Source organism: Polychytrium aggregatum, assembly GCF_025602895.1.
Source record: "Polychytrium aggregatum strain JEL109 chromosome Unknown BJ171scaffold_10, whole genome shotgun sequence".
Taxonomy (NCBI): Eukaryota; Fungi; Chytridiomycota; class Chytridiomycetes; order Polychytriales; genus Polychytrium; species Polychytrium aggregatum.
Genome location: NW_026516212.1, coordinates 735,365 through 753,868, shown reverse-complemented (window position 1 = coordinate 753,868; position 18,504 = coordinate 735,365). Strand labels below are relative to the sequence as shown.

Below are 18,504 nucleotides of genomic sequence, written 5' to 3'. Positions count from 1 at the left end.
GCTGGCATTCAATCGACCGAACGATCGATTGGCGACATGAGCCATTCCCTGCCGCTCTCCGCCCCGATGGATCATGCCTGTCTGTCAGCGAAGGTCTCGGTGGAGTTTGAAACAGCCGCCCCTGAGCAATGGCCTGCTCTCGGCTCGCGATGCATACGGATGATGCCGAATCTGCCCAATGGATTGTCATGAGTTTGCTATATTGGAGAGCCAAAAAAGAGTATGCTGCGGACTCAGCTCTTGCATGATTTGCGCCTGGGCCCCTTGTCATCTCCCTACGGGCGCCGGGACGACGACGACGACGACGACGGCTCGCTGTGCTCTTCCTCGGTGCTGTCCGCTTCCAGGTTGGCGCCATCGGAATTCTCATCATCGCCATCCTCTTCGCTTTCATCTTCATCTTCATCTTCATCTTCATCTTCATCTTCATCTTCATCTTCATCTTCATCTTCATCTTCGCCCTCCTCATCCCTGTCGGCAGCAAGTTGGTGAGCAACTGGACGATCACACTGCTTCGTCGCTCACCCCCCCCCACCAAAGGCCCAGTGCCACTGCAATCATCGGCTTGCATTTCCTGCCGGTCTCGACACTCACCAAAACGAGAGATTCTTTCCAGGCTTCTCGGCAGGCTCGACAGCTCGTGCCTTGCCCTTGCCCTTGTCCGATTGCACCAGACCTGGAGAAAGGCAAGCGTCAGCAGAAAAGCTCCGGGCAGTGGCACACCAATCGAGTCAATCGGCTCTCACCTCGCTCAACAACATCGAGGGCATCCTCCAGAATCCGCTCGTGGTTCTTGCTGAACTCGAGGTCGTCGAAGCGGTGCTTCTTTCGAGCAGGCTCGGCGAGACCCTTTTCGATCTTCTCGAGCATTTTTTCTTGCTTTTGTTTCTCTCGTTCGGGCTCCTTCTCAGCGTAGTCGGCCAGTCTGAGACATCCAAAGATAATGATAATGAGGGTCAGCGTTGTCAGCGGGCGTATCAATGTCAGCGATGCAGGGGCGATTGCAGGGGCGGTTGCAAGGGCGATTGCTGTCCAGAACATTGTCCTCTGCAACGAGATCCGTCACAGCAACCGAGCCGTTTATTTTCGCTACCCAGCTGTGCTGGATCGCAGACCTCGTGCTTCTCCTCCGCACTCGACTCACTTTTTGGCGTCGTTGACGACCCGCAGGCGCCGTCCCGACAGATCTCGGCAGGCTTCAAAGTTGGTCGTTTTCTGCGAGGCCATCTTGCCGCCCTGTGCTCTCAGCATACTGCCGAATCCGCCTTTTCCTCCCGGCAGGCGCACGAGCACGCTGAAGACCGGTGGATGGGTCTGGCCGTCATCGCACTCCTCGTCGCTGTCGGTAAAGATGGATTCGTCGTCCAGGAGCGAGATGCTGTTGCGAGCGCCGCAGGTGATGCGCTGCAGGTCTCGCGGGATGTGGTGCCTTTCCTCGAGAACGTCTTTGAGCGAGGCCACTGTGGCATCCGCCTCAAACGGAATGCACAGCGGGCCGAGGCCGGAGAAGAGCTGGACGATGATCTGCTTGCCCATCGTTCGAATGGCGATCCGGGCTCAGCGGGGGTGGTCGAGATGGATGCAGAGAGGGAGCTGGCCGACAGCAGCGGGTGCTTGCTGGGTTTCCGCGCCCCCCCAAGATTCGATCCGGGTGCGGCGCCGACTCGATCCGGCACCGCCACGCGCGCCTGCCATATTTGGACATGCTGGCGTCACCCTTGGCGATGTGCGTTCGCTCGCTCGACTTGCTTGCCAACCGCTTGCCGACTTGCTTGCCGACTTGCTTGCCCATCGCTGCTCCAGCACCAGGCGGCCGTCGCAGCCCACCTCCGAGCCCACACCGCCATGTCCAACATCCTCGACTTTGTCATTCGGGCGACCATCGGCAACGCCGTGACGTCGCAGTTCGACGTCAAGGAGCAGGTGCGTCGAGCGTCGCTGGCTCGTCCTCGTCCAGATGCCCCCGGGAGGGCTGCGAGATGCATTTCTGCCCCGCCCGCATTCTATCCTGCCGCCCAAGCCATCTCTCGTGGTCGCGCCACTTGAGATACCCTGGTTCTTTGAATCCCAGCTGATTGTAACTCTCTCACCGATTGCGGCAATACACCTTCCTTACCCACAGATCGCCAGTGGCGGACCTGTAAGCAGCTTCCCTCGACTGACACATCAGCCCAGTTGTTGTGCTTGTGGCAGGATCAGTGGCTGGCCCATCGGCATGCATTATCGGCTGTATCTGCGCTGCTTACTCGTCTCCAGAACCCCTGTTCGAGCGAACAGCCAGGAGCTCACCAACCCCAATTCCAATCCCGATGCAGGGCCATCTTTGGCACATCCACGGCGGCACCAAAAAGTCGCCTCCCCACCAGGAATGCGCTATCTTTGTAAGGCAGCGGCATATCAACTGCATCCCAGCTCTGCCGCAGCATCGATTCGCTGCCTGCTCGGCGGCTGATCAGCCGAATGGCCCTCCCCCTTGTGTCCGTAGATCTTCGAGAAGAATGTCCTCGAAGCCATGAACCCCCTGGCAAAGCCGACCCAGCTCCGGAAAGAGCAGGACCGAGTCATCGAGATTCTCAAAAAAGAGGTGAAGAAACAGCTTGGCTGTCGGTGCCGCCACCGTCGCTTTGGTCTACGGCCTTGCGGCACGGACTCGTCTTCCGGGGTTCACGAATGCTAAGACTCTGGGAATTCGTTCTATCCTGCGGTCCGATCGATCTGCAGGCTCAGGCACTGTCTCGGCTTCGCCATCCTGCCCTCCTGCAAGTCACAGAAGCGCTGTGAGTGATATCGCTGACAATGGCATTGCGATTCAGTCCATGTTAACGAACCACTAGACTCACGGCGATTCCCCCGGTCTTTGGCCAGTGACGATTCGCGGACAGCTCTGGCATTTGCCACGGAGCCCATCATCTGCGGGCTCTCGAATCTGCTCGGGGATCTATCCAACTTCACTTCGTCCCAAAAGTATCAAGTTACGAGCCGCTATGAGCTCGATGATTTGGAAGTAAGGGCGCTCATCGCTGCTGACCATCGATCTCGATGGTCCCTTGCGGCGTTGTCAACACGGCTATTGTGCCATTGGGTCTTGTCTCTTCGACCGTCCCGTCAAAACCTGGCTGTCGGACCGGATAATCGGTTTAGAGACGATGGCCGCCACAATCGGATGTATCCGATGAACTCTGATAAGCGTGGATGTATGCTGACTTTGGTTCCTCGCCCCAGATTCAGAAAGGCATCCTCCAGATCGTCAAAGGTACGTCCCAGCATTCATCGGCATCCACTGGCGCCCAGCACCAACTATGGCCACTCACGTTGCTCGCTTACCAGGCCTCCAGTTCCTCCACTCCAACAATATGATCCATGGCTATCTGTGCCCAGAGGCAATCTACATCAATGCCAAAGGAGACTGGAAGATTGGTGGACTCAACTTTGCTATATCCGCAACGGTGCCCAAGGACGATCCGCAAATCACGGACTTTGTCACCAACTACCCACCGTTCTGCTCGCCGTCGCTGGACTACCTTGGTAAGGGTGGCGCTTGCTCCGCATTTTGCCTTTGCAGACTCGGGATATACCCACTGCTCTATCCGGGCCTGACCGACTCATCTCCTTTTGCAGCACCCGAAGTTGTCGAAGGTTCCTCGTTCGAGTTTACCAGCGACAGTATGTCATCTCAATGGCCGCCGCACCCGCAAGACCCCATTCGCAGAAACGGGGCAGCGCTTTCTCAGCACCGCCTGTAACGTACTGACACCGCACACTCGATCTCTGTCAAGTCTGGTCCTTGGGCTGCGTCATCTACGCCATGTTCAACCACGGCAAGAGTCCCGTCACTTGCAACAACAATACCCATCGATATCAAGAAACTGTGAATCGTATCTCGAGTGTCTCGTATCAGCAGATTCCCGCGGCGCTCTCTGGTAGGTCTTGGCCACAGTAGCCGTCCCGATATTTTCAACTGTTCCAGTGCCTCGGTCAGACTTAGCATGGTACCCGACACCAACGCTCGTGCACGACCGCATTCCAGGGATCCTCCAGCGCATGCTGGTAAAATATCCATCGCAGCGTATCTCTGTTGAAGCCATCCAGACCAGCGAGTATTTTGACAACATTCTCGTGAGCACCATCAAGGTATGTTCTGCGTTGAGCATCACCTGCCCGGTGAAGTTCTACTGAACAAAGCCACGCGAGCGGCTTGCAACAACGCACTTACTATGAATGTCTTGATGGCCACAGTATCTCGAAACCTTTGTCGAAAAAACCGCTGTGAGTGGCACGGCTGAAACTACTCCATCTAGCACCTCTGTCAACTGCCTGTCAGCCACGAAAGCTTCCCTGACACTCAGCTAACGGATGACTCGTATTTTCACCGACACCCCAGCAACACAAAGCGCAGTTTCTGAAAGGACTCGTCCGAATCCTGCCCCAGTTCTCAGAGAAACTCCTCTATCGAAAGGTACGTCGGCGGTACCCCCACCGCATCCAAGAACCCATGCGTGCGTCGTTTGGGTCATCTTGTTTGCTAACTCGCAATATATGTCGGTCGCTGTCCATGCTCGTAGATCTTGCCCCTCCTCCTCCAAGAACTCAAGGACACACAGATGGTAGGTCTTGCAATCAAGCCACTCAGCTGTTCGGTCACTCAGCCACCCAGCCTCTTAGTCTGTCCTCAGATCTATGTAATCGTGATCTAACCAAGCCAGTATTTTCCATCAGGTCCCATTCCTGTTGCCAAACATATTTTGGTAAGTTGCTAGGACTGATACTCAAGGACTTGGCTTGTGCAGGGCTCTGATAGTCTTGCGTGGTTCTTTCAGGATCGGTGATCGTATGCCTTCGGACCTGTTCAACGAAAAGCTCTTGCCTGACCTCAAGTCTATACTCAAAGCTCGAGGTACGCGGGCCAAGCAGGACTCGCAACCAGCACGGCTGTAGCTCAGCATCGACACCGTTCATGTCGAAGTCCGCATCCGACCGACTGACCGTAGCATCTCAACGTCATTTAGACCCTCCTCAGGCAACCATGCTCTTGCTTTCGCGGCTGGATTTGTTTATGAAGCACTGTGGGAATTCGCCAGTGTTCAAAAACGGTACGGTATGGTCTAATATCTTTCGGCTGGGATTCACCAGCGCAGATTTTTGATCTGTATGCACCCTTGCCTCGTGGCATCGCCAGCAATGTGTCCCCCTCCTTCACTGGATACTCTTCACTCTGGCTCGGCTGTTCCTTTCAAGCTCGAGTAACATTTGGTCCTTTCTTCGTAGATGTCATGCCTCTCGTTTACAGCTCCTTGGAAGTGCAGATCCCGCAGGTCCAGGAACAAGCTCTAAAGGTCGTCCCGAGTCTCTTGGACAAGCTTGACTTTACCTCGATCAAGTCGGTAAGTTCCGCTGCTGCGACGGCCGCCTGTCCTACAGCACAAGTTTACCTTGCGGCACGAGTTGTCTGGTAGCATGAATTGTCAGCTAATCGCGCACACCGACAATCTACGGACTCAGTCCTTGTTTCCCAAGCTACATGCGCTCTACATTTCGTCTTCACTAATTAGTCTCAAGATTACGACATTGATTGCAATCCATGCCATGGCAAAGGTGTTGGACAAGGTAGAGCGTCATCATAAGGCCATCTTGCTCAATATTAGAACATCGATGCTGGAGCCAACCTCCCATGCTGGAGCCACCATCGGTACTGAGACGCTAACACAGACTCGGTCGTATTTGTACGCAGTTCACGCTCACCGACAAGGTTCTGCCGATGCTGAAGCAGAACATTACACGCGAACCGGGTGTGCTGGTGGGTGCTTTCTCTCGTCTTGCTGACACTCTGTTAAAGTCCAGCCCCGATCGACCAGTTACGACTAATGACCCCTGTTCCGTCCACACAGATGGCCATTTTGGCGGTCTATAGCGAGGTATCCAAGTATCTGGACAAGGAAGCGATTGCGACCGAGATCATGCCCGAGCTGTGGAAGCTGTCGATGGATACCTTACTGAATGCCGCTCAGGTGGGTTTGCGCCCGGATTGCATCCTGCGACACTTTCATTGCCACGATGCGACGTAGCTGTGCAATGTCAACTCTGCCCATTCCTTTGGGTTGATGCTCTGCACTTGGCGGCTGTCGATGGATCAATAACATGGCAGACATTGCTTGTCTCAGTTCCGCAAGTTCATGAAGATCATCAGCGAGCTCACGAAACAGATCGAGGAGCAACATGTCAAGCAGCTCGAAGAAATGATGGAGGGTAGGCGTCTGTTCATATCGACGCATTTTGGTCCCAAGCCAATTGACTCTGTCGCCCCCTGATAGCGCCGGTTGCTGGAGTTCAATCATTCGCTTCAGTGTGCTCGGTCGCTTCTCTTCGACCATATCTCTAGTTGTGGATGCTAATCCGCCCGTGTATCTATTCGCCCTGAACCCTCGCAGCACCGCTTGGTCAGGGCAAGAATGCCTCATCGGACTCGATCACCGACTTCCAGAAGCTCGTCGGCCAGGAGCCCAAAGGCACCGTACGCACGTCCGTGTCATCCAACGCTTCCAAGCCTGCCACCAGCAGCCCCTCTCGACCCTCGTCGTTCGATTTCCAGTCCCTATCCTCGGCCACCAACCGAGCCCAGACAGCGAGTCCCTTCAAGTCACTCGGCGGTCCCCCGCTGGTTGCAGCTTCGACTCTGGCAGCATCTTCGTCCAGCAGCTCGGCCGATAGCGACTTTGCCGGTTTCCAGATCGCTTCGCATGCAGTTCCGTCTCAAGGAACGTTCGGCGGCCTCAGCAACTCGACGCAGCGGCCCATGTCGTCGATGGCCTCCACTGGCGCGGGATTCTCGACTTTCGGCACCTCGAACGGACCTTCAAACGGTGCTTTTTCGCACACGCCGATGCGGGCAGCAACCACCAACGGATTTGCCTCGTTTCCGAATACCACGGCGTCGGGGCCGGCACTTGGCAGCAATGCCTCCGCCAGTGTCGGGTTTGGCTCCCACCCCATCCAGCCAGCATCACAAGCCAACTTTGCCACCTTCCCACCGCCCCCGGCTTCCCAAGGCTTCGAGCCTGTCGGTGCGTCCAGGCCTGCTGCCCCGACCGGACCCAATGCCAATGTATCGCTGTTCTTTGGCGGCAAGACGACGCCTATGGCTCCGACTATCCTGCACAGCGGCGCAGGGGGACTGTCGGGTTCAGGCAGCAGCACCACTAAGCGCAACCCAAAGCTCAACGACTTTGATCCCTTTGGATGAACCGTCTTGTCCGACTGCTCCTGTCCCAATCCCTCGGACGGAGCAGTACATGTGTGCGTGGGCATGTCGAAACTAAACACATCCCGGCCAATATACCGACGTGGCGATCGCTACCAATACATGTTTGGCGATAAGCATGTCGTCGTGGCAAACAGTTCGATTGAAGTTGTATTTGCAGCGTCTTTGTCCAGATCGTCAGACCCAGCAATATATCTTACACACGAGCAAACGAGACACCACAGCCCATCCCATGAACATGTAGTATGTGATGAACTTGCGTCAAGCAGAGCCACATGCAATTCAACAAATCACCTCCGAGTGAAGACATTGGGTCGCTCTCCGGTATCCATAATCGACACGGACACGGGTCTCGGAGTGCCAGCGGTGAATGGATTGACTGTAAGGTAGCGGGGCACAATATGCGCATCATGTGGGCCGTGGCGGATCGAGGACTAGATGCTGGATCTGGTTCCACGCCGCTTGTCCAGCATCTCGATCTGGAAGTAAAATACGTGTGCCCAACAAGAACCCATTGTGAGTTGCTCTCAGCAAAAGTACCTCTTTACATTTCGCCTCCGTTCGTCACGAGAAGGGAGCAGGCTCTCACCTGCTTCATATTGGTATCGTATCGAATCTTGAGATGCGTCAGCATCGGGCCCGTCATCTTGTCGACCAGATTCGAGAGCGTGTGGGTGTGGATGCCTGCACATAGGTGTGCGGCCAGCCCGGTGGTTGGGCCGCATTGGCGGTTGTCAAAGCCCTCGGCCTCCTCTTTGAAAAGCTGTCGGGGAATCGCCTGGACCTGCGTCAAGCCGTCTGTCACCAGGAGTCCAGGGTTTGCAGGCCGGATCAGGAGAGGGACGACCCGTTCGCTATTGTTGCGCAACCGGAGCCAGGGCAGTTGTCAGCTCCAAAGTACAATCGATCGTGTCAGGGGAAAGCTGGCGGGGCCTTCGTTCACTCCGCCGTCGATGCGGGACAAACGATTGAACAGTCAACGGCCGCTGGACAGCGACGACGTTGGTCCACGTACATTTGTCCGTGTTCAGTCTCGATGGTCTGGAAGCATGTTACTTGGAATCGCTGGGTCTGGACATGCGCCGATGCGTTGGCACGAACCGACGAAAGAAGGGGTATCAGTAGTCTGTGGGCAAAGGAGCCCAGCAGTTAGGCAGGGTGGCTTGGGAACGTGGACTGCCTCGATGAGCCGCCAGAGACTTACGCCGGCGTCGTTGTTGAAGCATGAGACAATGATGCCAAAGAACCGTGGGTCCAGCGTCTGCATGTTGAACTGGGTCCTTAGATCAACATGGCTTGGGTTGACCGTGATATGTGGGTGTGAGTGAGCTGTGGAAGCAAGAGTCAATGAGACGAGGCAGAGGGAGTTGATGGGACCAAGTCGAGAGAGCCTGCGAGACAGAGTCATGCATCGGCAGCGTATCCGCGACTTTTGCCAGCAGACGCAGGAGGAAACTGTCTGTTGCTTACCCCATCCAACGAGATTCAGTCCAGCAGAGTCGGCCTCGGTCATCGCAAGACTCATCTGCTCGGGATCCACCTGCAGCCCCACGCCATCGGCACCAGCCCAGACACCAGTTAGCCTAGCACAGTCCGTGGATGGCTTTGACCCGGTATGCTCTTTCATTCGACCACAGCAATCGCCGACCACAGCGAGCCTCGCCGGCCAGCAGCCGCCAGCACAGCCGATGGCGCCAGTCGTACCTCCACTCGATCCTTGGACTTGTCTTTCCGGGTAGTGACGATGCTGCGGGTGACATGGGCGATAGTTTGGAAGTTTTCGTATCCAAAATAGCCCGCCAGAAGCACGAGGGTCTCTTCCTTCTCTTCTCATCCAGAGGCAAGTCGTTGGCAGATTTGCAGACAGAAATGTCAGGGCCGCACTGGAACAAGGGCTCTGCATTGGTCGGTTGACGAAGGGGGGCATGGTCCAGCACCCCAGCAACAGCACCCCATCAGCAGCACCCCAGCAGCAGCACCCCAGCACTCCAGGTGGCGCCGGGTTCCAGGACATAGGGGACCCTGGCAGCCGTGCAGCTGCATATCCCAAGATTGCTGCTGCCTAAATCCTTGGAACGAACCTGTGCAGAGTCCGTATGTCAGGCAGGTCGTCTGGACCTCCGGGGTCATATACACGATTGCCAAATGGTCGTCCATTGCTGTCGGTTGTGCTGCGGCTGCTGGTGGGCGAGGTTCGCTGTGGATGTCTATTCGGCTGGCGGCTGCAGATTGTGATATGTCGAGGGCAGAGGGACGAAGGGGTTGCCTGGCCCGATCAATCAGCACCGCCCTTGGCTGGCTCGATCCACAGGCGGATGGATTCGGCGAGTGACACAGGGCGCCGCCACCGCACCGCCACCGTCGCTCCGATTCTCACCCAAGATGCAGAGCAACGACACAACGAATGCAGTGCTTGTTTATTTGGCGAGCCGGAGCTGGTCGAGCGTCTCGTGTGCTTCGCAACGATCCGGGTCGGTAGATAGATCAGATCAGCGAGCCTGTGGCGCCGCCAAAGACATTGCTCGCAGCACCAAACGATCCGCTGGGCTGCTGGCCGCCTTGGAGGAAAGGGTTGAACACGGCTGCAGATCCGCCTTGCGATGGTGCCGGCGGGTGGCTCGAAAATGCAGCACCAGCAGGGGCCGCCGCTCCACCTGCGGCCATAAACGGATTGAAGGGTCCTGCGGCTCCAGAGGCTGAGGCGCCCGGGTTGGCTGCAGTTGCCAACGCACTCAGCGGCACCGAATTGCTGCGCTGGTCGGTGCCAAAGTTGGTCGCTCGCTCCGATGGCAACGTCGAGAACCGCTGGAGGAACTGTTGGTCCAGTCCGCTAAATGCGTTTGCCGGTCCCGCAGATGTCGCCACCGGCGGTCGCGACGGGCTGGCGCCGCCTGCCATCGACATGGGCGAGCCCGTTCGGACTGGACCCATGATTCCGGCTGAGCTGCCGGTATGCGAGATGCCCATCGCACCCACGTTCGAGCCCGTGTAGTTCGAGAACGAGGACATGGGTGTGGTGCTGCCCTGGGAAGCGGTTGCGGTCCTGAAAACGCTGTCGACATCGAATGGAGTGCCGGCAACGCCGCTCGGCGCACCAAAAGACTGGGTGCCACCAAGCTGCTTGAACGGATCCAACGTTGCTGGAGCCGACGAAGCCGTGAATCCCAACGACGGAGAGCCCAGAGTCGGCTGGAACGAACCAGAGGGGGCGGCCGTGCGGACACCGCCAAACGGCGATCCCGTTGCTGTCGAAGCCAGACCCGCGAACGGATCGGCAGCGATTGGGACTTGAGGCTGACTGCCCTGGATGCCGCTGCCGCTGAGCGAGGCAAAGGCGTCGGGCGACCCAAAGACATTCTCAACGGTAAACTCGGCCGTCTTGGGCCGGTTCTGGGCAGGAGTTTGGAAAGATGCCGAAAAGTTGGGTTGGAAGGGCTGTGGGACAGGGGGGATGCTGCCGCCCAGTTGAAGGCCGGCCATCTGGGCTGCGAAAGGGTTGCCGGTCTGCAAGCCAGTGGCACTGGGCTCGCGAGAACTGAGTGCCCCGAACGGATTGCCGGTGGGAAGCGTTGCGGCAGCTGGTCCGGTAAGCCCGATCAAGGAAGCAGGCATGGGCATGCCGCCGGCATTGAAAAGCAAGGCATTGGCACCAGGGGCACCGGCAGAGCTGACTTGCGGGGCAAACCCGAGGCTGGCCTGGGCGAGAGTCTGGGCGCTGAACGGGTTGACAGCCGAAACCGAGTCTGCACCCCAGAAGCCCTGGAAGGGGTCTGGCACAGCAGCCATCTGTGCAGCATTCGAATACGTATCGGGATGCTGTTCGATGCTGTCGAAAAAGTCGATGAGGGGGGCAGCGGTGCTTGCGGTTGTGGTTGTGCCCGTGCCCGCCGTGGTCGCAGCTGGAGCAGTGGTCTTGGGGACTTCCGTATTGGATTTGGCTTGGAGCTCCGTTCCTGGTACCCGGATACGTCGTCGAGTAAACGTAGTGGGAGGTCAGCAAAGAGCGAGTGGCGATGAGTCAGAGACATTATGCCCCAGAGCGCGGCCGTCCGACTATCTACTTGCCTTTGGGGCCCTTTCGCTCTCTGTAGTCAGCTCGTTGTGCCTCAAAATCCGGAGCGCTAAGATACGTTTCCAGGGCGCTGACCAGCGACACGGGGGCCTAGGGATTCAATAAATGCGGCGTGAGTGCATTGCGTATCTGAGATCATACGCTCTGGTCGAACGAAAGCATACATGCTTGAAGTGTGGAATATCAATGCCGAGGTCGCTGCGGAGCCTTCGAGCAATGTCGAAAAAGTCAATGATGCGTTGGGCCTGGCCAGCAAACTTCTTGTAGATGTCCATGGCCTTCTGCGCATCATCCCTTTCCATTTCAAAGAAAATGCCTGGATGAACGAAGGAGAACGCTTTAGCATCGTGCATACAGCTACTTCCTCAATTGAGACGTGGTGCTTTGTTGTGAGGGGGCTGGTATCGATGACTTGGCAGTGGGTATGCTTTGCTTATGGAATGGCCAGACGCTTTCGTATCGGACGAGACTCTTGTCGATCGACTCTCACCTAGGATGCGGATGACACCTTCGTTGAGCAAGTGAAAGAGAGCCATCATGTCGCCCACGAGCATCCTGAAGGCTTGCAGAGTGACCACGTTGTCGATCTCCTCGGCATAGAACTAGTGAAAGCCATACAAGCACGCAGTCAGTTACGCCGTCGTCGAGTCCAGAGCTTGGTCAATCGAATGGCGCATGCGTAGATATAGTGGCGACAGCAAATGGTCAACGGCCAACAGCCAACAGTCAACAGCTGCCCTCCACTCCAGAAGTCGAGCGACTCAATTCAGCATCCATCCACCCTGCGCGATGACGACCAGAGACGCACCGAGCATCCGAGCAGCGCTGAAACCTGGCGCTGCAGGAGCGAGACCTGGACGAGAAGCCCGGTCTCGGCTGTCATCGAGCGCAGCTTGATGACAATGTCGTTCTTGGACTTTACAAAGTCATCCTTGATCTCTCGGAAGACAAAGACCTTGTCTTGCAGATAGGTTGCATAGTTCCGAATGTTTTCGGTTTGCTGGATGGCTGTCGAGGGTCCGGTGGGAAAGGCCTGCATTAGACCGGTCTCGGGTGAGGTTGCTGCACCGGGGCCGGTCGAGCGCCAAGTCTATGGCGGCCGAGTCGGCTTGCATCGTCTACCTGTGGGGCTCATCGTCTTGTCTCTGAACCAAGAAACGTCCAGGATCGTAGGATTGCCAGCGATAAAGCCTGTCACTCTCTCGGTGTATCCTTCGCGCATCAAGATGTGGATCAGGATGAGGCACTTGAGCATGACCTGCACAGAGGAAGGTGGGCCAAGAAGAGGACCGGGGCGACCGTCCACATATGTGGCATCGAGGCGTGGGATGCCAACGGCAACCGTGAGTATATCCCTCAGGGACGCCGAGCCAGAGCAAGCCGGCCCGCACCCGAGTGCATACGGGCGAATGTCTCCACAGACAGGCGGCTTGCGAGCAAATCCAGGGCGAGCCACGGCAAATGGCGACACAGACCACCCAGCTATTGTCTTTCATGCGCTTTTCTATGAGATAGAAGAGGTCTGCGATGGAGATTTCTCGAGTCCATGTGACGGTGGTGAGCACTGGCGGCAGATACAGTCGTTAGAACGGGCGAGAGCGCAAACGACAAGGGGTGCAGGGTCAGACACCTTGGATGTGCTTGGCCTTGAGCGGCTTGACATGCTTGGAGGTGGATTTGTTGACGGCCCGCTCCATGGCTGGAATTCACAGAAGGAAGGTGGGGCAGAGATGCAGAAGGGCTGCCTGTGCTCCGTGGACGACGGCCAGGTGGGAGGAAGGGCAGATGGAGGCAGATGCAGCCGATGAGGGGAGAGAGGAGCCGCGACGGGCACCGTCGAATGCGGGTGTTTCTATGGAGCAAAGCGAGACACTGTGATTGACCAGCGCCGTGCCGCTGCCCGGGACGAGCAGCCCGCTCGGTCGGCGATGCGGTCGGCAATGCGGTCGGTAGCTCAATCGATGGACGCCGATGCACCATCGTCGCTGATACCCCGGAGCATGTTTGTCGTGGGCAGACGCAGCCATCTCGGCAGCCGGGTCAGGATCGACGAACGTCTCATTACCAGCTCTCTTTGCCCCATGGCAAATCGTGGCGGTTGGCCAACCGGTCCCGCTGTGCCCCTCGATCGATTTGAAATCGGGCGGTATTTGACGCCATCCGGCGGCGGCGCTGTTCAGTCTCCTGCACCGCAAATCTCACCGACATGACCACCGCGGACGCAAGCAAGCAGTTCTCGGAGCAAGACATCCCCGACATGGCCAGCAAGATCGCCATCGTTACGGGCGGTACTTCAGGTCAGCACGTCGTGCCTTGGCTTCCGCCGATCCGCTGCGGATAGGACCACACCGCAACTCATCGTCCGGCCCCGACCGTCTATCAGGCATCGGATATGCCATCGCACTGCAGCTCGCCAAGGCCGGGGCCAACGTCATCATTACCGCTAGAAACGACGAGAAGGGCCAAAAGTCCGTCGCCGACATCAAGTATGTTTGGCGAGAACAGTGCTGGCATTTGCCGATCAGACCATGTATTCGCCGGTTGGCGGAGATGTCTAACGATGATGCCCTCTTGGTTGGCCGCAGGACTGAGCTCGGAGCCGCTGCAAAGATCTCCTACAGCATCATGAACAACGAAGACCTGTTCTCGGTCGAGTCCTTTGCCAGGTCCGTGGCCGATCAGCACTTGGATGCATGGGGTGGATGCATGGGGTGGATGCATGGACTCACGGCCAGCGGTTCGAAATGCGCATCATCATCATTGACCCGATATCGACAGATCGTTCGGCGAAGTTCATGAGACACTCGACATCCTGGTCAACAACGCCGGCATCGGCATGCCTCCGTGGAGATCCATCAATGGCATTGAGTCCCAGATCATGGTCAACTACCTCTCGCACTTCCACCTCACCAACCTGCTCCTGCCCAAGCTTCGAAAGGCTGGCGAGCTTCACGGTGACGCACGCATCGTCAACGTCTCGAGCGTTGGTCACCGCTATGCAAAGCCATCCAGTCTCAACCCCAATGTGCCGGGTTGGGAGGAGGCCAATGATGAAGCCACCTACGAATCCAATGTCAACTATGGTATGCGACTGCTTTCCAGACAACCGAGCTCCGTGCGTCTACTCTCGACGACTGGCAAGCCACTGCATCGAGCTGTGGGCAGATGCAGCATTGAAGCGGCAACATTCGATCTATGCTCTCCATTCATTCACTCATTCATCTGTCGCCAGCTCGTCCACTCACTCGTCAGTTCTTACTTTTGCAGGCTTCAGCAAGCTCGGGCAGATCCACCAAGCCACCGTCCTGACCAAGCAGCTGGGGTCGACCAGTAACGTCCGGATCAACTCTTGCCATCCAGGATCCATCCGGACCAACATTGCTGGCCCAGACAAGGTCATTTCGGGCTCGGTCGGCCATTCCATCGCAAAGTACCTCAACAGCCACGGCGCCTCCAGCGACTGGGGCGCTCTCACGCCCCTGTATCTCGCAACCTCGCCCGAGATTGTCGACAACGACATTCGTGGAAAGTACTTTGTCCCAATCGCCGTCGAGGAAGAGCCCACTCCCCTCGCAAAGAGCGAAGAGGGCGCGATCTGGACCTGGGCCTGGTCCGAAGCGGCTGTTGCACGTCTCCTTCAACAGTAGAGACAACCACAATCAGAATCGGTAACGGCACCATCATTGTCCTGTCAAAGTGACTGTCCCCGGCGGTGCAGGGTGTGCATCACGGAGACATTGTGCGAGCCGTGGTAGATTGGATCTCTCGAGACTCCCCGCTCCTGTGCTGACTTGATACGGGCTCCGTGAATGGAGACCTCGGTTGCGACTTTGCGAGTGTATGTTGACCAAATACATCTTTGCCCTAAGCGTCTACCCAAGCACCACTAGACTCACCGCCCACTGGCAGCGAGGTACTGCCCCTCCATCAGGATATCCTCTGTCTTTTTGTCCCGGCTATGTCGTGAAGGATCTCGACCGATGCCCTCCGTCCCGAGGAACCGGTAGGCCCAGTGTCGCTGGTGTCAGCACCGCGCTGGGCTCTACCGTCGACTCCAGAAGCGATTGTGTTGTTAGAAACACGATCCGGAACATCTTGGTGGCCTTCCAGCCCTCGGAAATGTTCTTGCACTGCGACAGGTTGATGACCTTGAGGCTCTCGGCAGTGTCAAGCAGCTGGTCCATGCCAGACTCGCTTACTTGGATGCATCCGCGCAGACTCATTTTGGAAAGCGACCGGAGTCCGTTGGCCAGGACGAACAAGCTCTGGTCTGTGACGGCTGCTCCGCAAAAGGACAGATCCAGCACCTCGAGGTTGGGACAACCCTCGCTCAACGCCGGTGCAAAGGCTTCGGTGATCGAGCAGCAAAATGATAGCGAAAGCGTTCGGAGATCGGGACAGGCTCTGGCGATACTCTGCACAGCGACGTCCGACAGAAAGCTGCAGTCGCTGAGGATGAGTTCGCGCATCCCAAAGGGCCCGGGCGGCCATGGGTTGAAACCGGCATCGGTGATTCCCGTACAGCGCTGAATGTTCAACTTGATGATGTTTTGCCAGCGCTCGCCAGACAGGATGGCGTTGCCAAGGTTCTTGCAGTATGAGAGACAGAGGCTTGACATGTTGGGACAGGCTGCCATGACAGCGACGACGGCAGTATCGGTCAGCTTTCGGCAGTTGGAAAGGTCGAGCGCCTCCAAAAGCGGGCAAGCGGATACTAGCTGGACAATGCCGGCATCCGTAAGCTCCCAGACGCTGGCGAGGTTCAAGGTTCTCAGGGACGGAAGCGACTGGGCAACGACTTGCAGGCCGCGGTCGGTCACTGTCCAGCAGTTCTTGAGGTTCAGGTCTATGATTTGGCTCCCAAAGAGACTCACGACCCGGGTCAGGACATCGTCATTGATGCGCTTGTGCCAGTGACTCAGATCGACGGCCTCGCCGAGGCCGTTGTCAGGATCCATGATGAGCTGCATCATGCCCTTGCTCACGCGGCGATACCGACAGAGATCATGGATGCCCAGGTTCTTGAGGATGATGACCATCGTGGCCCGCTCAAATCTCCCAAAATCCTCGTGGTCGCTGTCGATTGTGCTCTTGGAGGCGTAGATGTTCGATCCCGCCGCCACGGCGCTCTGGGCCAGCACCGATTGCATCTTGTCACGACCGGCAGTGACGTTCTGAGCAAACTGCATCAGCCGCTCGTCGGACCACACGGCAACCGATGCCCGGCGCTTGACGCCCTGTCGCTGGAGACTTGAGATGTGCGGATTGAGTCCCCTGGATTCCTCGCCCGAGTCGGGGAAATGCGAATGTGCAGGGCTGTTGGCGTTGGATCCAGAACCCGACTCGGTGCGAGTACTGTCGTCGGGCGGCTGCGAAGAGAGGTCGGAATTACTTGCCCTCGCAATGGTTTCTCTCGAGTTCCGCAGCGCCGGCAGAATGAAGTCACCGCCCATGGTATCTGCCAGTAGCTCGCTGTTGCGTCGACTGGCCTGTCGTGAGTGTGAATCCAACTTGAGAAAGCCGTGGGATGTATCCTGTGGCGACAGCACAGGGTTGCAGGCGATTCGAGATGGAGCGATGTGATCGAGCCGGTGCGGACCAGACAGCAACAGCGTCGATCGAGAGAAGCGTCAGTATTCAGGACAGGAAAAGGAGACGGTCGAGTCACAAGCCGTCCTGGAGTCATCTTCAGCGGCGTATCATTCAGTACAAGATGGCCCAATGAGACATGGATGCTGACGTGTTCACAAGACGATATGATAGTGCATCTTGTTTCGCATGCCGCTCATGGAAGTGGTCCAGGGCAGAGCTACTCTGCCACCGCCGGCCGCCTGCACTGCTCTGTTGCGCTTGCAACCTGCATGGCGGCAGTGATCTCGCGAGACGACGCACCTTTCGCAGCTCATGGAACTTTTCGAATGTTGCAGCTTGCAGCATCTTGCCTGCCCTCTCCATCTCCTTGGCAAGTTGCTGGAAACGCTCTTGGGCCTCTGCCCGGATGATTTTGTTGACGTCGGGATACTTGCCCAGGATGGCGGCAAGATGCTCGGAGGTGAGCGAGGCCAACAGGAGCTTGGTTTTGGCGATTACCGTGGCAGTTCGGTTGACACCAAAAACGATCCCTATCTCGCCAACTGCGGATGGAAGGAGAGTGGAGTGATGGTAGGACTCAGTATCCGCCACAGACTCAGTATCGACCACAGATTCAATATCTACCACAGACTCAGTGTCTGTCTGTCCCAGGCTCAACATCTGTCGTCGGCCCAGCACTCCCATCAAGGCTGGCTCGCCGCATGTATCAGTGCGGATTTGTGCATGGCTGCGGCAGCATTGCGAGCGACCCGCTCTTACAGAACGAGCCAGCGTAGAGCTCGGCAAAGGTGATTTCGGCATCCTTGGATATCACTTGGACGGTGCCGCGGAGGATAAAGAACATGGCCTTGGCCATCTCGCCCTCGGAGATGACAATGTCGCCGGGGTTGTATGGCCGCGCATGCAGGGATTCCGAGAGCTCCTTGATGAAGGCATCGTTGTTGCTGGCCTTGGAGAGTAGCGGAACGTTCCGGAGCTGGGCAGCCAGGTCCGACGTGACGACTTCCATGGGGGGCAGGTTCTACGAGCGCCGGGAGAAAGCGTCGAGGCGATATGAAGCGATTCTTGACGTGGCAATTTGGATGCGGTTGCCGCCTGGTGCGCTGTGCCGCTATCCAATTGGTTGTATATCAATGCTCGGGGGTGAGTAGCCCTTGCAGTCGAGTGCCCGGCCTCGATTCAGTGTCTAATGACCTGCACAAACGTTGCTGTGAGCCCGGGAGCGCTTGCACGAGCTTGGAAAGAAAGCCTGAGGAGCGATTCGCTTCCGAGCCCGCAACGACAGACAGATGCCTCGCTGGCCGAGACACACAACGGCCCCGCAAAGAGGACACACCTCGGCCGCAGCCTCGTCGCAACCGGCCATCGGCGAGTTTCCCAAGGGCAGCGAGCCCCTCCGGAGCGCCCGCTTGGATTGCGTCAGCGCCATTGTGTCTGTACCCCTGGCTGGATTGGGCATCGCGCCGCCAGGGGGGGAATCCTCCTCCTGCGGCTGCTCTGCCGCACTCGGCGCTCCCATCTGCGCGTCCCCACCGGCTTCATCTCACCGGCCTTTGTGAACTCCTTTCACTCGCCCTCCACTGCC

At 57.4% G+C, this 18,504-nt stretch overlaps 6 protein-coding genes across 6 annotated transcripts; 2 read left to right on the top strand and 4 right to left on the bottom strand.

The window, feature by feature from the left end:
* Positions 1–179: 179 nt before the first annotated feature.
* On the bottom strand, positions 180–1,589 carry BJ171DRAFT_566567 (telomere stability and silencing-domain-containing protein). Its single transcript, XM_053113415.1, has 4 exons — positions 1,145–1,589; positions 747–925; positions 595–676; positions 180–471 (listed from the first exon to the last, which is right to left on the bottom strand). The coding sequence occupies exons 1-4, from the start codon at positions 1,534–1,536 to the stop codon at positions 276–278; spliced, it is 849 nt and encodes a 282-aa protein (XP_052968797.1). The 5' UTR covers positions 1,537–1,589; the 3' UTR covers positions 180–275.
* A 200-nt stretch (positions 1,590–1,789) lies between these two features.
* Positions 1,790–7,384, top strand: BJ171DRAFT_17804 (kinase-like domain-containing protein). Its single transcript, XM_053106044.1, has 23 exons — positions 1,790–1,923; positions 2,123–2,140; positions 2,316–2,381; positions 2,486–2,584; positions 2,722–2,777; positions 2,866–3,004; positions 3,223–3,253; positions 3,328–3,525; positions 3,619–3,663; positions 3,777–3,920; positions 4,028–4,131; positions 4,237–4,266; positions 4,382–4,456; positions 4,563–4,604; positions 4,717–4,745; positions 4,818–4,894; positions 5,007–5,090; positions 5,266–5,381; positions 5,500–5,604; positions 5,729–5,794; positions 5,886–6,005; positions 6,159–6,243; positions 6,426–7,384. Exons 1-23 carry the CDS (start codon positions 1,846–1,848, stop codon positions 7,235–7,237), a joined length of 2,619 nt encoding a protein of 872 aa, XP_052968796.1. The 5' UTR covers positions 1,790–1,845; the 3' UTR covers positions 7,238–7,384.
* Positions 7,385–7,501: 117 nt separating this feature from the next.
* On the bottom strand, positions 7,502–9,637 carry BJ171DRAFT_17801 (lys-63-specific deubiquitinase BRCC36-like protein). The gene is made up of 7 exons (XM_053106043.1): positions 9,337–9,637; positions 8,960–9,081; positions 8,726–8,795; positions 8,460–8,584; positions 8,271–8,326; positions 7,845–8,109; positions 7,502–7,734 (listed from the first exon to the last, which is right to left on the bottom strand). The coding sequence occupies exons 1-7, from the start codon at positions 9,410–9,412 to the stop codon at positions 7,690–7,692; spliced, it is 759 nt and encodes a 252-aa protein (XP_052968795.1). The 5' UTR covers positions 9,413–9,637; the 3' UTR covers positions 7,502–7,689.
* A 1,540-nt stretch (positions 9,638–11,177) lies between these two features.
* Positions 11,178–13,139, bottom strand: BJ171DRAFT_17831 (uncharacterized protein). Its single transcript, XM_053106046.1, has 7 exons — positions 12,958–13,139; positions 12,803–12,891; positions 12,450–12,585; positions 12,136–12,335; positions 11,818–11,929; positions 11,321–11,643; positions 11,178–11,208 (listed from the first exon to the last, which is right to left on the bottom strand). Exons 1-6 carry the CDS (start codon positions 13,022–13,024, stop codon positions 11,426–11,428), a joined length of 822 nt encoding a protein of 273 aa, XP_052968794.1. The 5' UTR covers positions 13,025–13,139; the 3' UTR covers positions 11,178–11,208; positions 11,321–11,425.
* A 310-nt stretch (positions 13,140–13,449) lies between these two features.
* Positions 13,450–15,210, top strand: BJ171DRAFT_440222 (uncharacterized protein). Its single transcript, XM_053108047.1, has 5 exons — positions 13,450–13,624; positions 13,711–13,813; positions 13,913–13,993; positions 14,106–14,410; positions 14,595–15,210. The coding sequence occupies exons 1-5, from the start codon at positions 13,534–13,536 to the stop codon at positions 14,972–14,974; spliced, it is 960 nt and encodes a 319-aa protein (XP_052968793.1). The 5' UTR covers positions 13,450–13,533; the 3' UTR covers positions 14,975–15,210.
* On the bottom strand, positions 15,201–17,928 carry BJ171DRAFT_597363 (uncharacterized protein; the record flags this gene model as incomplete). Its single annotated transcript, XM_053114746.1, has 3 exons — positions 15,201–16,861; positions 17,220–17,461; positions 17,679–17,928. 3 exons carry the CDS (start codon positions 17,926–17,928, stop codon positions 15,284–15,286), a joined length of 2,070 nt encoding a protein of 689 aa, XP_052968792.1. The 3' UTR covers positions 15,201–15,283.
* Positions 17,929–18,504: the final 576 nt, after the last annotated feature.